This window comes from Mustela nivalis (assembly GCF_964662115.1).
Source record: "Mustela nivalis genome assembly, chromosome: 2".
Lineage (NCBI taxonomy): Eukaryota > Metazoa > Chordata > Mammalia > Carnivora > Mustelidae > Mustela > Mustela nivalis.
In genome coordinates this window covers 25,483,364-25,499,945 of record NC_139021.1, presented here as the reverse complement: position 1 = coordinate 25,499,945, position 16,582 = coordinate 25,483,364, and the positions used below count along the sequence as shown (strand labels likewise).

The following is a 16,582-nucleotide window of genomic DNA, read 5'->3' as shown; positions in this document are numbered from 1 at the left end:
TTGGGAAAAAAATGTTTTTGTTGCTTAATATTGTCATAAAGGTCCTCAGGCGTTCAGGGTATTTTTATCTAATACTTTTTTAAAATACATAAACCTATTATCAAGTAAATTCTAACATTTTATTTTTTCTCTTCCTTCTCCCTTAAGAGCAACTTATTCAACAAAATATAAAAGAATTAGAAATATAAAAATATATTCACTGGTATGAATAGCATAGTTTTGACAATTTTACAGATGTGATGAAATGTGGTAATGGAATAGAAAGTGAGGATGATAATCAATAAATAATTATGTATTTAAATAATAAATTGGTACATTTCTAGACATGGATTTTTAAATTGCTACAAATATTGACACTGAACACAGTTTTCCACCACATAATATAATTAGGAAAAAGTCAAGAGAACAATGAAAAAAAACAAAACAAAAAAAATGATAAGATATTGATAAAGCATGCAGTAGTCAATATTTATATGTAGTACGCTCATCTAAATGTTAATAATTCCCTATCTATTAAATATATATCTATTTGACCAATATCAAAGTTTTTCCATAAAAAATCAATAATTAATATAATAAAAATATCTTACAAGAATCGTATGCAACCAGATAATTTTCAAAAAGTTATAAATTATTCTGTTATTACTTATGTTATGCATGCATGAAAATCAATACATCACTTAGTCTCATAAAGAAAGACCTGGGAATTCAAGCAGGCAAATGCAACTTGCCATTTCTATTAAACAGAATATAATGGTTAATTATTCAATCATGAAAATATTTGATTTGATAATCAAATTTTGTATCCTTCTTTTCACTGTTTTGCTTCATCTATAAATTAACTCTCCAGAGATTTGAAACATAGTAAGTAAAGGGAAACTAATCTTCGTATTTTTTTCTTTCTGTTATTTGATAATACATTTTTAAAAAATCCTTTCAAGTTATAGATTTTAGCATAAAAATTAATAGATTAATTAAAATTTGATGTGGAAATGCTTTCAACAGTTATCCATACATTCATTGATCTTCCCAGTGAAATCATAACTAATATAATCAGCTTTGTCATTTTTAGGTGTTGACAGAACTATTGTCATTAAAATTGACCCAAGAAATCCATCACCCTAAAATATCCCCTCTACTCATGAATTTCCCACCACTAGAGTAATTCCTACAGAATTAAAATATAACTTTTACTATAACTTATGAGATAGTTTATCAGCATTGGGAATATTTCAAGTGAAGAACAAGATCTCTTGGAGAGTGGAGAGAGAGCAGGTAGTATTTGACAAGTAATGCTCTTTCCCCATGACAATCATCCTCACGTAAATTCTTGCTATTCAGTGTATCAACATAACCTGTAGTCTTGTTAGAAGTGCAGAACCCCAGATCCCACCCAATTCCACCAAATCACAATCTGCATTTGAACAAGACTGCCAGGTGATTTGTATTCACATTGAAGATTGAGAAGCACAGTCTAAGACTTGGACTCCCAGTCTCTATCAACTATTATTTCCACCTCTGTATACATTACTAATTTGTCTGTCTGCTCCTATTCAAATTTTTAATTTAATTTCCTGTTGAAATAACATCTTAAAGAAAGTTTTATTACGGGTCGCCTGGGTGGCTAGGTGGGTTAAAGCCTCTGCCTTCGGCTCAGGTCATGATCTTGGGATCCTGGGATCAAGCCCTGCATTCAGGCTCTCTGCTCAGCGGGGAGCCTGCTTCTCCCTCTTTCTCTGTCTGCCTCTCTGCCTACCTTTCATCTCTGTCAAATGAATAAATAAAATCTTTAAACAAAAAAGAAAGTTATATTAGATAATATCACTTCCCTGCTAAAGACCACCAGTGGCTCCTGTCTCATTTAGATTAAAATAAAACTCTTTACCTCAGCCTAAGAACCTATATGATCTGTGGTTTCCACCAGTTTCCCACCTCATCTCCACCCCTCTCCTCCGTGGCCACGGAACTCCAGCACACTGGCCTTTTTCTCAAGCAAAATTCAAACTCCTTCTAGCCTGTTGTTTTCTCTATGTGATACGCTTTCTCCTGTGATCTTAACATGGCTGTCTTCTTCCATGATGTTCAGGTCTCACTTTAACTTTTACCTCCTCAAAGAAGCCTTTCCTGCTCTCTAAACTAAGGTAGTCACCCATACATTGCACAGCCTGTTTTAATTTCCTGCACGATCCCTGCTACCATCGTTGTTTTTTGTTTATTTGCATATTGTCTTTTTCTCCTCAATTGAATATAAACTCAATAAAGCAGGGTCTACTCATTTTTGCTCAATGTCACTTACTCAAGAACTGGAAGAGTCTGGTGTGTAACTCACTCAGTAAATATTTGTTGAAGAAGGAAGGAAGGTAAGGAGGGAGGAAAGAGGGAGGCAGAGAGGAACCAAGACTGTGAAAGAAAATAACTGAGAAAAGAAACAGACTGAGAAAAAGAGATGAAGGGGAAAAATCCAGAAAGTCAAAAAAGGAAGGAAGGAAGAAGAGGAAAGAAAACAAAAAAGAAAAGGAGATCCTGAGGAAAGCAACTTTCTCATCTTAGACACTAACTTAAAAAGCTAGAATTAGATCCTCAGATGGAGAGTTTTTAGAATTTAAGGTATATAGGTAGGCACTGATATCCAAAGAAGTGTTTATTTGGCTGAGTTCTCATCTATGAAAATAAGGAGAGAGCCAATCTTCAACTTCCTTGAGTTCTCATCTATGAAAATAAGGAGAGAGCCAATCTTCAACTTCCTTGAGTTCTCATCTATGAAAATAAGGAGAGAGCCAATCTTCAACTTCCTTGATATTAGTGCCGGCCACGTCTATGACTGTTTTAACATTGGCTATTACAATGGGATAACCATAACAATAAGATCACATCAATTCAAACATCAAGAAGAAATAGAAGATGATGGCAAATACATTTAATTAATATATATCTGGATAGATTTATAGACACTTGGGATTAGAAGGGGCAGTAACAATCATATTACTGATAAACTCTTTGATGCTTAAATGCTTTCTAAATATCTAATTTGTCCATCAAGCTATGCTTGAATATCTTATTAGTGATTTGGGAATTTACTGATTCCTGAAACACAAAATCTGTATTTGAACAAAACTTGATGTTAGAAGTTTTCTTTATAATACTTTTTATCTCCCCGTGGTTCCATAAAAGTTCTACAACCTATGGCCAAACACCTTTGATCTCTCTTATAAATAATAACACATCACACATTTGAAGATAGCTATAACTCATCCCCGCTCACATATCGTATTGATTCTGTAGCAATTCTTTTTCTTAGATGTGACAGATAATTTTTCTCTGGAGTTTTATCCCTACCAATTTTCCTTTAAAAATAAAGACCATATTCTACTTCTTTGGAATTCATCACATGCTTAGCAAACAGATAATATGTTTAATAAAAACCTTAATATTTGATGGCCAAATATCAATATCCATAAATATCTAAGTAATCATGCATAAATTAACTTCTCTATTGTGCTATTGCTTTTGAAGATTGAAAAAGAGAATATGTTCTAGATTTACAAGTGTATACTCTATAAAATTATTAATAGAATTTTTGGAAACAGTATTAGTTGCTTACAAGCTGTTGAAAATACTTAAAATTTTACATGTGGCCAGATAGCCTATTAGTGGAAGGCCTATAGTAGACACCCAAAATCTATCACTTCAATACAATAAAGTTTTTGTCATATTACAGGGTTTTTTTGAACAAAGTTGTTATGTATCAGAATTTGATATCTGAATTAAACTAGAAATTTCAGCTTGTCTGATAGTGTTTTCTCTTTTCTGTTAAGCAATGTAAGTGCTAAGATGAGCTAACTTGAAGAAAATATTGCTCATGACAAAAATGAAAAAAAAAATACTGCTTTTTTTAGATTAAAACTGCTGACCTAAAATGAAGTTTTATGCTGAATTAACCACTCTTATCTTAAAGGTGAAAAAAAAATAAAAAGAGTTCTAGTAAAAAACTAATGATTAAAATAGGTTTCCTTTTAGGTTGCTGTTATAAAGAAGGGGTAAGTCTACCTCATATTCAATTTTAGCTAAATGTAATTTCCTATTAGTAAATCAAACTGAAGCTCTGTTTGATCCTATTGATATGATTAAAAATACTATTAAACATACTATGGAAAAATTGACTACTATGGAAAAACTGACTACACTATATCGGGGGTGGGAGGTTGGGGTACCAGGTGGTGGGTATTAGATAGGGCACAGATTGCATGGAGCACTAGGTGTAGTGCAAAAATAATGAATACTGTTATGCTGCAAATAAATAAAAAATAAATAAAAATAAACAGCAACTATGGCTACAAAATGCTCATAACACATTCGACTCTACAACATGTTATAATCATCTAAGTTAATATGCTACTAGGACAAGCAATAAAAGAGAGTTTATAATTATATATTAATGTATAGGAACTCTTCAGAAGAATATATCCACATTTTATACTTGAAAACAGCAGCTAACAATGCTACTCATTAACAGCTAACAGAACTTGTCTACATATTGAAAAAAAAAGATATTTCATAATACAAAAAATGTTAAACTAAATTATGTGGAGAAACACATCTTAATGATTATTTTTTAAATGGCATGACTATACACTTCCTAAGAAAGAAACACCATTGTGCCACTCATCTATATTACTTTAACATTAATAACATCTAATACAAGGCTTCGAATATATTAGGCCCTTATAAGTCCTGGATAAATGAAAGAAAGAATGATCTAGCAATATAAACTAGCTTTTCATTACATTCTCTGCCGGGCCACAATTTTCTTTACAAAATAACGATGTTGTATTAGATGAATCTGAAATATTCTAGATAATTCTCAAGTATATAATTCTAGAAGTACAGGAACACTCTACTTGTAATGTTTTAATTATGTTATTACATAGGTCCTGTTATCTTAATTGAGCCTAAATATCTTAGGGCTGAACTATACTGAACTATAGGGTTTAGGGATTATTGAAAAAGGTGGTTTAAGTAAATATTAATAATTAATTTCAAAAGAACCTATTGTTCTTGTAAAAGTATTTGGGTGAAATTTAAATATTACTATATATTATTAGATTATCTAATTTTAGACATTTGGGCATTTTGCAAACTAAAAATATCAATTGTTTTTAGATTATTTATATAAATGTAAACTCCTATCAATACAGTTGAACACTTCTTGTGTTTATTTTGGTATACACTCCTCATATTTTTATTTAGCACAAGTATCTAGTCAAACCATTTTCAATGCATCTTGTGATAAACACAATTTACTAGTTTGAAACTTTGATTCCTATTTCAAAAACTAGTTCTAATATCTTCTATACAGCCTTCCTCAACTTATTACATTCAGAAGTATTTAGTCACTCTCCTTTCTTCAATAGCATTTCAAAAATTATAAATTATAAATTATACAGTCCTCCTGATGGCATAGCTTGCATTCTTCATTTTTATACCTCTCCTCTCCAGTACAATGTCATGCACACAGCAAGAGTTGAAACATATTTGATGAATAATAATACAAGTAACAGTAATTAGTATTTGTTGAACACAAGAAAACAACTGCGCTGTATTTTTCCACACAGCTAACTACGACGCAGGTTTTCTCCATTACTAAGAAGTTGAGCTTTTAGAGTTGAAGTAATTGCTCAAGACCAGAGAGCTAACAAGGGGCAAATACAGACTCAGTCTAGTTCTCAAACCTAGTTCCCAAACCTCTAGTTCTCAAACCTCTCAAACCAGAACTAACTAGCAATGCTGGGCAATTTGGTTTTAACTTTCCACTGGGGAAAAAATACCTAACATTTTTTAGCACTTCCACCTAATACCATGTTTAACCCTCACAGAAACCCTACTGTAATACAATGACACTATTTTACAGATATGGAAATAGAGCTCTGATAGTTCATGTGACACTATTTTACAGATATGGAAATAGAGCTCTGATAGTTCGTGTAACCTGCACAGGGTCTCACACATAGTAGGTAGCATAAGTGGACTAAAATCCAGTCAATAAAAGCTGGGACTATTGGATGCTATGACCACAGGAAGCTGTGGTGTGTGCTAGTACACAGTTTAAAGATCTAAAACAACACTGTTTTTTAGTATTCTTTCTTTTTTACTTTTTATTTCAATGTTGAGACTTTTTTTTTAATAGAGAAAATTGGAAATGGTTTCCTTTTACTGAATAAGTAGAAAGTGAAAAAAATATTTTAAGAAGATAATTGAAATTGAGTTAACTGATTATTTATTTACTTGTGTGTGTGAGAGAGAGAGAGATGGAGTGAGCACAAACAGGGGGAGCAGCAGGCAGAAGGAGAAGCAGGCTCCTCGCTGAGCAAAGAGCCTGATACGGAACTCAATCCCATGACCTGAGCCAAAAGCAGATGCTCAACCAACTGAGCCACCCAGGCATCCCAAATTAACTGATGTTTTAACTATAGTATAGTAGGAAAATTAATTGGAAGAGTATTCTATAGAGAATTGGAGATATCTTTGATAAACATTCAAGTTTTTTCCTACTTATTCATTAATGGTGTGTCTATTATTAATAAAGTATCTAGCTATGCTGATTTATAGTAAGTTAATACATAGATTGAGTCTACAACACACAAGTACAAGTACCAAATACTATGTGCAATTTCTGTGTCTATGTCTCCTTTGAGTTTATAGCGATACTGATGTAAACTGTAAGTACTTTAATTGCCTCAAATTATTGAGAATAAATTGGAAACTAGTAATGATCAAAAGATATCACAAGGGGCATCTGGGTGGCTCAGTGGGTTAAGCCTCTGCCTTCTGCTCAGGCCATGACCTCAGGGTCCTGAGATCAAGGCCCACATCAGGTCCTCTGCTTGGCAGGGAGCCTGCTTTCTCCTCTCTCTCTACCTGCCTCTTTGCCTACTTGTGATATCTCTCTCTGTCAAATAAATAAATAAAATCTTAAAAAAAAACAAGATATCACAAAATAAAAACGAAATTACATTCCCCCTCTCTCTCTGCCTGTCTCTATGCCTACTTGCAACCTCTGTCAAATAAATAAATAAAATCTTTAAAAAATGAAATTGCAGTGTGACTAAATAAAAATTATGAAAAATTAAATTATCATATAGCATAAAATAGCATGGACTTGAACACCTCAAAGGAAACTAGGCTATCACAATCTCTATCACATATATGCTTTAAATGGTAGTGACTTTCAGCAAAATAATATTCATTGCATAACATTAATATTTATTCATATGAAATTTATCAACTTTATAGTTTTCTTGGGTTTAACTATAAATATCCTTCGATTTTATAAATGGATAAGGGTTATAAGTAAGTCACTTATATCTAGTTTTATGTTGTGAATTTTGAAGTGGTAATATATAAAAGCAATATACTATTGTGGGTTCATGAGAATAAGATGCTTTTTATGAATTAAAATACTGAAATATATAGATATTTGAATATATTGAAAATTACAATTTTAAGACTTCTAAGAAATTTAAGTGAAAGTTTTAGTGGTCATATTATAAATATAAATCCATTAGTTTAACAAATATTATCTAAATATGTCTATGGTTCAGAAGCTGTTCTAAGCCCTGGGAATACAGCATGAGCCAGACTATGCACCCCCTTCCTCAGAGAGGAAAATTTTATAGATCAAGCCATAGGGCTAGTGATTACAAATGCAGGAGAAGTACAGAGTACAATGGTGAGTTAAAAGAGAAAACTAACTTTTCTGGAGTTGATAATTTAAACTAAAATTTCAAAAGGGAATTAGAATGATCTGATTGAAAGGATGGAAAGAATAGCTCATAAAAGCGGCTTCAAGTAGAAAAGAACACGCTATGTTTGGCCAATTAAAAGAATTTCTGTTTGGCCAAAAAAAATAGAGTAACTATGAGAGTCCTGCAGGATGAATTTGGAGATACGGACAAAAGCCAGATCATGGAATTTCTTGTGAGTCATCACCAAATCTTGGCTTTATTCCTAAGATCATGGAGAAGCCATTGGAAGCTTTAATGCAGTGGTGTAATGTGATCAGGTTTTATTTATTTATTTTTATATTATATTATGTTAGTCACCATATAGTACATAATTAGTTTTTGAGGCAGTGTTCCGTGATTCATTATTTGCATATAACACCTAGTACACCATGCAATACATGTCCTCCTTAATACCCATCACTGAGCTAACCCATCCCTCCAACCACCCTGCTCTAAAACCTTCAGTTTGTTTCCTAGAGTCCATAGTCTCTCACGGTTTTTTCCCTTCCTTCTCCTAATAGCTCCATGCTCTTCCTTATGTTCCACAAAGAAGTAAAACCATATGATAATTGACTTGTGTCAATTGACTTATGATATGATAATTAACTTATGTCAATTATCTTATGTCATATCATATGTCAATTATGTCATATCATATGTCAATTATGTCAAGTAAAACCATATGATAATTGACTATATGATAAATGACTGCTTGACTTATTTCACTTAGCATAATCTAATCCACTTCCATCCATGTTGATGCAAAAGTTGGGTATTCATCCTTTCTGATGTGTGAGTAATAATATTCTATTGTGTATATGGTCCAGGTTTTAAAGACAATTCTGCCTACATTGTGGACCTTGGAATAGAAGAACAAAAACTGATTTGTGTTCTTTAAAATACCTAGAAAAAAACTAAGAAATTAGTTTTGCATTATGTTTACTGACTCATTCACTATGTCAATTAAATGACTCCCTGTCAGCATATACCCTGTAACTGTTTGAGTATCTAATCAGTGATGAGCTTTACAAAATTTTTCTTGTACCACCAGATTAATTTCTCTGTTTCTTCCACTCTATCTCAATCTCTTGAAGGAGGGGGGTCATCTGTTATCTTTATTTTCTAGAACACATCCTGGTACTCAGTAGACATTCCAGGTATGTCTGGTGAGCTGGAATTATTTTTATAAAGAATATTGCTTTGATGTCAGCTGATTCCAATTTAGAAATTTGGCCCTGTTAACAGTCAAGTTTTCAAAGTCTATATTGTGTCTGAAAATATAGCTAAATATTGAGTGTTTTCAAAAGCATTAATAGACATAGGGATGATATACCTCTTTTATTTCTAACATTGACCTAAAGTTTTTAATTCAAAATGTTAAAAATTTGTGCCTCAAATGTAATAACTTAGGTATCTGAAATCACTGAAACAGCAGATTGCTGAAGAAGAGTCAGAAGTACTAAGTCTAATTCATATAGAAATTTGATGAAAGTATAATAATTTAAGTCACTGAAAAAATAATATACCATTTAGAACGTTTTCCATACATATAATTTAAACATAAATAACTAAGAAATATTTACTTCAAAAGTAGATGGCACAACCAAATGGCTATTATATCCAAAAACACTATTTTAGAAAGAATATGCAAAAGGATGAAACATGTATTAGCTCTAAAATAGAGTGAGAAGACTATGACAATTGAGAAAACTTGAGTACTGACTTAGAATTTATCAAGGAAGTAATACGCTTAATTAAATTTATTTAAATGTGGTTCAAAATTTTAAATTGAGTAATTTTTAAATCACTTTTTTATTCAATAATATTGAAAAGTATTATTTATTTACTCTACTATTTATTCTCTTTTCAAAATGAATTATTTTTCCTAGTTCTATAAAATATTAATTTATAACCCCAGAGTTTCTCAGATCACTTGGTGGCAAACTTTGACTACAGCAGTATTTGTATTATTACTTGATTTATATAATAAACTTATGTTTGAGAATTATCTGTCTTTTATTCAATGGATTACAGAGTTGTCAGTGTTAGCTCATGCAATTTTCCAAAGAGAGTGAAAAAACTGAAGGGAAGTTTTCTTTAATAGAATAACATTTACACTTTTAAATTTCCTGCTACTAAGAAAGAGTGTAGACTTGATTAAGCAAATCATCAATTTATAATTACTCCTATATTCTTAGCAGTGGAAATATGGTATGAAAGTGAATAGAGAAGCAAGGTGATATTGATTTAATTCTTTAAAGGAGACTACTATATGTTTAGAATTCTTTTTAAGATGGTTAGTAAAGAAAACTAAAATACTGTCAGTATGAATTTTGATGGAAATGAGTTTCTGATCTATTTCTGTATGATTTTCAACCAACTTAAATAGAAATGTCTTTGTGTTTCTCCTTCATGTACACTGAGCACAGAATGCTTTCCATCACTTATATCATGCTCTGTATAAACCATTCCTAACCGCACTACATAAAACATAACCATTTTGGAGAACACATGATGATGAGTTGGAAATAGAGTTGGAGTAGGTATTTTGTACTTGAAACATGTTCAATTAATTAGTATTTCCACCGAAGCATATATCAATATAAATGAAGTAAGTCCCTTTATTTTTGACACTACACTGATTTTTTCTCATGAACTGCTCAATGAAAGTTGCTACCAAGAAACAGAAAAATACACTTGCTACACTTCCTAACTTTGTAAAAGGTAGTCTTACAACATTAATTAACTAGAAAATTACCAACATATGATTTGGCCTTTTTACTATAGAAATTAGAAAGTTAATGGATATTTAAATTTTGTTCCATAATCTCAATGAATAGCTGTTACCTTTTCAAAATGAGAAATCTCAGTACAATCATATAGCTCAGGCAATAGGTAATTTAGATGTAGAAGAGAAAACTTCATAAAATAATCACCAGATAGAATGCTTCCATTGTGTCCAAATTATCTATTTTCTTAATTGTTCAATAGCATCTGTGTAACATAAAAATTTCATGCAAATGCTGAAAATTGCTACAAAGGATAAATAACCAATGTGTCAATATGCACACTTATTAATAGAAACTGGCTATTTTATTTCAAATTACCTCAACATCATAACTGGCATGTAATATGCAATAGATATTTAGTACTTGTTTTTATGATCCCTTTTATGCATTCTTTTCTTTCTACTTTTACCCCCACTCCCACCCAATATTTGCATTTCACTTTTTTTTTTTTTTGTGCTTTCAAATGATTCAGGTTTTGGCTATTACTATCTGTATTTTTCAGCTACTTTAAAGTTTTTCTTTTGCTTCCTACAGTTTGGCTCTCTTTCAGCTCATTCTCTACTTGGAATCATTACGAAAATATAGCTTTTGCTATAACTAAATGGGCACAAGTAAAATAACATCCAATACCTCTATGAGTAACAACTGCAAGCTCTTTAGTTCTTTCTATCTGTTCAGCATTTCTTGGTCTTCTCCTTGTACTTTGTGTATCTGCTTGATGAGGAGAGAGCCCATCCTTGGACGTGTTGGGGTCCAGACCTGAATTTCTGAGATTCGTAACTTGCACTCGCTGTTCCACGGAAAGTCTATGGATGGTGACAGCTGTAACACGGGATACAGTAACATCTGCAGATGTGCTAGCAACAGCAAAAGCACCAGTGGAAGTCCTGTTATGCTCCTCTAACTCACCAGTGGAGGTAGTGTGGGCCAATGTAGAAGAACCTGTGGGACACAGTAGCACTAGATGCTAACTTTTTCTTTTAAATTTTATTTTTTTCTGATAAGTTTAATAAATTATATTCCCTTCTATTACCTTAAGGATAACCAACATGAAGAGGCAAAACACAATCACGCCCCTAGAATGTGAAGTAACCAGATCAGATGATTGCTTTGTATCACTCAACCTATGAATAGATATCACACGCAAATATACCACATTTGCACTGTAACACATTTTGGGGCAGGGAGGCGAAGCAGTAAACTCTTTATGTTGCACTGAATCAATCTTCTTTGTTATTTATCTACAGATGAATATTAGCAATGAATTCCTGGCAAGTGACAAATTTTGACAGAATGGGTAACTGTGTAACCACACTTTTCTCAAAAAGTATGCTTCGAATAGTCTGTGCCATATCTCTTCATAATTTCTGGGAAAAACATCAAACATTTCTATTTTAAGATAAGCAAGTGAAAGAAAATTTAAAATCAAAGCCAAAATTAAAACAAAATGATTAAAAAAAATAAAGCTCTGAAATAACTATTCTATGTAAATGTCTATCTTAACTTCACTTGCCGGAAAGTCGCCACATGATAAAATGTTCAATGTCATGAGCTATATATGCTTTAGACTTTAGTGGGTTGTTTTTGTATTTTTGGTAATATTTTTCGCTATTTTAAAGTAAAACTTGAGACTAGCCAATTTTCAACTTCTTAAAAATAATATTTAGAAATGATTGAAAATTAACTAATAGCTCAGAACCTTTATTCATACAAAACTAGCTTTAATAAATGGTTGCGAATATCCAAATGTCTCATAGGCACTTCGTGGCATATATTTCTCTACATTCCTAACCTTATTAAAGATTCATAGTAATTTAAAAATAGAGTTTAAAGGTGCCAAATTAGGGTTTTCTTTTTCTATCACCTAAACCTTTTTAAAAGATTACCCATGGTAGGACATAATTCTTAAAAAATGAAAAAAGTAACTTATAATAAAAGTATAAAATGGAATGAAGATACATTCAAAATGGTCTTGACATCTAAAATGCTTAACAAGAAAAAAATACTGAATTTTGGAAGTACAGCTACAAATTAGGCATAATCATCAGGTCCTGCTTAGAAAGCTTCTTAATATTCTTTAAGGCAGGTGAGTGATATGTTTTCATATACTTGCCTTCTCAATAAATTGCATCTTGAACTTCTATCTACAAAGTATAATTAGATATTGTAGCAAAAATACAAGGAATATTTTAACCATTCTGCAAGAAGAAAATAGTTTAACCACTTAATGTAGTTTGGGCATGCTCTACATTTTTTTTTTCCCCTTTTATGTTGCAGGCAGGTGGCTAGTAAGACCAGTAATTCTGAATTCTGCTTTAAAGCTGAAAGGAAGTCAAACATGGGGTCCTCTCATTCATAAGCAAATAAAGGGATACATATCTGCTACTAATTCTGCCAGCCTAAATTATTATACCTTGGTAAATTTGATAGAGAAATTCAAAAGAATTAAATTATTGTATTTTGAGGGAGCCAAAGATAAATATGGTATGACAATTATGAGATTATTTTAAAGACCTTTAATATACTCTAAAACATCAGTCAGGAAGAAGTTGCTATTGAGTATTTATCCAAGCCATTTTGTGAATATTACTATCTTCTAAATCCATGTTGGTTACGCAAATTGGCCAATAAGATTTACTAAGCTAATATTTAGTAAGATTTTTCTTTAATCATATGATTAAGCAATAACTATGCTTACAAGACTAACATTTAGTAATTAACCTCAGGATAGATCAGGTATTTGGAATGCCCATGTGCTTATTACTATAAAAACAATTACCTGATCCGTATTATTCACCTGGGGAATTTAACTGCACCTTCCACTTTAGAAAGGAAGTATAAAATCAGGGAGGATGAAAAACTAATACTGGAAAACTTTGTATAACTGTATCGAAATTTCTAGGCTTTCAGTTTTAGTTTAAAAAAGAAAACCACTTAACGATAAACATATGTTGCAAAATACAGTCTTAAAAGTATAAAAAAAAGTGCACACTATCACAATTCAAAGTTCTAGCCTTACTACAAGGAATAAACTGGATAGCTATTTATTATCTTCCATCACTGAAGTCATTACAGCTGATCATGAATAATCTCTTGTGTATGGGTCAATAATTCTGGGGTAATTCTTGGGGATCTATGTTGCTTCCGTAACTAATCCAAAACCTATAGACCAATTCCAAATACCCATTTTCTTGAAAACAAGATAAATACAGGTCTTGACCAAATTTGAGAGTTAAAACTGATCTTTCGTAGCCTTTAGATCCAGGATTTGCTAGCAATTCCAGACTTAAAATCTTCAGCAACAGAACTCTATTTCTGGCTAGTGGTGGTGGTGATTCAGTACTAACCTCAGCTTGAATGTAGAACTGGGTGGAAAGTTGGAATAAAGGATTGAATAAAACAATTTATCTAACAGATACATATTTCAACCAGATATTTTACTAACTAGCTCCAATGTTTTATGTATATTTTGTGCTCATATTCTTTCTTCCTGACACTAGAATGCAAGCTCCCCGAATGCTGAGATTTTTGTTATTCTGTTCCATTCACTGCTGAATACCTCGCATCTAGAACGGTGTCTGGTACACAGTAGATGCTCAAGAAATATTCATCAAAAGAAAAAATAAGTGAATAAAGTTAATAATGTTAAAATAATATTAACAATAATAAAGAAAATGAATTTCATAAAGGAAATATGATCATAATTTTTACCATGGCAAGGTCATATTTCAAACATATAATGAAGAGAAATTCCAAAGGGAGGAAAACTGACAATTTTGTTTTTAACTTTCAAAGTCATCATTTTGGAAAAGTGTGGAATCTGAAGATTTATTTGCATAAGTGAGAGTTACTTGAAGATTTGTGTTATAATTCCCAACCCTTAAAAGCATACAAATTTTGTGTGAAATGGGTTTATTTAGAATGTTCAAATTTCTATAGAGTGAAAAGTAATCATATCTTATAATAGTAGGAGACATAGGTGCATCTAGATGTAGTTAAATATGTTTGATTATAAAATGGAATAACTTACATAAAAATAACATTGATTTCCTTTATAAGGCAATAAAATCATCAATCACCATACAGTTATATCATATATTATATAATCATTTTATCTAAAATGTAGACTAATTTAGAATACTGATTTTGGTACCACTTTAATTTGGCAGTGTATGAAACACAGATTTTAAAATTGTCAAAATGCAACAATTACCATTTAACAGTTTAAAAACACTCAACAGCTTTGCATACATAACTGTTTTATGAGGTAATTGCCAATGTTGGGAAAAGTCTTAGGATTATATATAGCAATAATTCATTATTAAATATATTATATAGCTAATCCAATATTAAAATATATGTTGTTTTCTTTCAGAAATTTAAGTATGCTACACAAATAAATAAACATTATCTTTAATAGCACAGTATTAAATGCATTTGTTATACAACATACAACCCAAATTAAAGAATAAAATGTACATTCAGAAAATCCATTCTTTGTTTGAAATCAAATTATGTATACAAGATGTGTTTTTCACAATTAGATTATCCTGCCATTAAATTACTGGAGATCTATTTAAAAATAAGATGTTTACAATATAAACACAGGTCTAAAGTATATTTTATATATATTCCTTAGTAAAACATTTCTCAATATAACAAAAATAAAATGAAATGGTTTACATATATATGCATGCTTCTATAAATCATAACTATATGTCATCTTTGAAACTATGATAATGGAAAATGACATATGTTACACATGTAAATTGGTAAATTTACTTAACAGTAATCCTTACAATATTAAATTTAGATTATATTATGCATTATAATGAAAATTATGTTTTTGAAGTCTTTCTTATTTCAACAATATATCTTCAAAAGGCTGAGCATAATTCTTATAGAGCCATTTATAAATGTGTCATTTAGAAAGTGTAACAAATGAAAACTCATTTCATAATTGAATTTTAAACTGTGATAAAATTTTTAGCCTTAGATTTTTAAAACAATTTTGTGCACCTCTGCTTTGTAATTATTGTCTAATTTACAACAGAATTGAAGAACAGAATATGATGCTAGAGATATAAGTGGATGGCCCAATATGTACATAGCTACATAAGTTCATGTTAAAGATAATTACATGTTCAAATAAGTGGCTTTTAGATATTTATGTTGGCATGTTATTTTATATAAAAATATATTATGCTCCATTAATTTTAGTGAAACATTTGAATAAAGGCTTAACAAAATAATTCTAACTGTGGTATTACGATATATAATTTTGTGGTATTACGATATATAATGAAGAAAAATGCAATAAACATTTAACATGAAAACATGCAAAAGGAAAAAATACAAAATAACATCAAAATAAAATCTAAATACAACTAATGCAACAACTATTTGAGCCATTATTTAGATAATCTAGAAATTTTAGCATATGTAATTTAATGTGTATGCTACAGGTCTTCTTTTATTTACTACTACTTAGATGAACCAAAGAAACATGTCAATAAGTGAAGTAACTCTTGAACACTAATTGCAGTATGTGGGTATGAAGCAAAACAAAGCTACTGCTTTGTTACATGCTATAATTTTTAGGAGGCATATTGTAGTCAGGTACATAACTTAGGTATTTTCATGTTAAACATTATTAATTCCAGTATGCTAAGATCTCTATAGCTTAGTATTTTTCAGTACAAATTAGTGGATGTGTTTGTACCTTGAATATTAAACCTAGAGAAGAGATGGATAAACTGAAATAGAAATTAGCCCTTAAAGTGTAAAAGAAATATAATCTACTTTAACTGTTAACCTAGTATAAAATTGTCTCTCCGATTAGGAGAATTTTAGGTGAAACAATCCTGAAAAAGAATAGTTTGTAATTTAGTTTTAAGGAACAGGTCTATATTAATATTACAGGGTTTTTAATATTAAAATGCTATAGTTATGTTGAAACTACATGAGATTATGTTATTATCTAACTAAATGAATATAAGATACTCTTGATGA

At 31.0% G+C, this 16,582-nt stretch overlaps 1 protein-coding gene across 5 annotated transcripts in view; it reads right to left on the bottom strand.

The window, feature by feature from the left end:
• CSMD3 (CUB and Sushi multiple domains 3) overlaps window positions 1-16,582 on the bottom strand; it is a 1,245,805-nt gene that overhangs the window by 725,035 nt on the left and 504,188 nt on the right. For 2 of the 5 annotated variants that reach the window (XM_082720053.1, XM_082720054.1), the window contains exon 7: window positions 11,201-11,512. The exons of the other annotated variants lie outside the window; for them this stretch is intronic. In XM_082720053.1, the coding sequence (XP_082576179.1) occupies window positions 11,201-11,512 (312 nt within the window). The remainder of the gene's footprint in view (window positions 1-11,200; window positions 11,513-16,582) is intronic. 5 annotated transcript variants of the gene reach the window in all.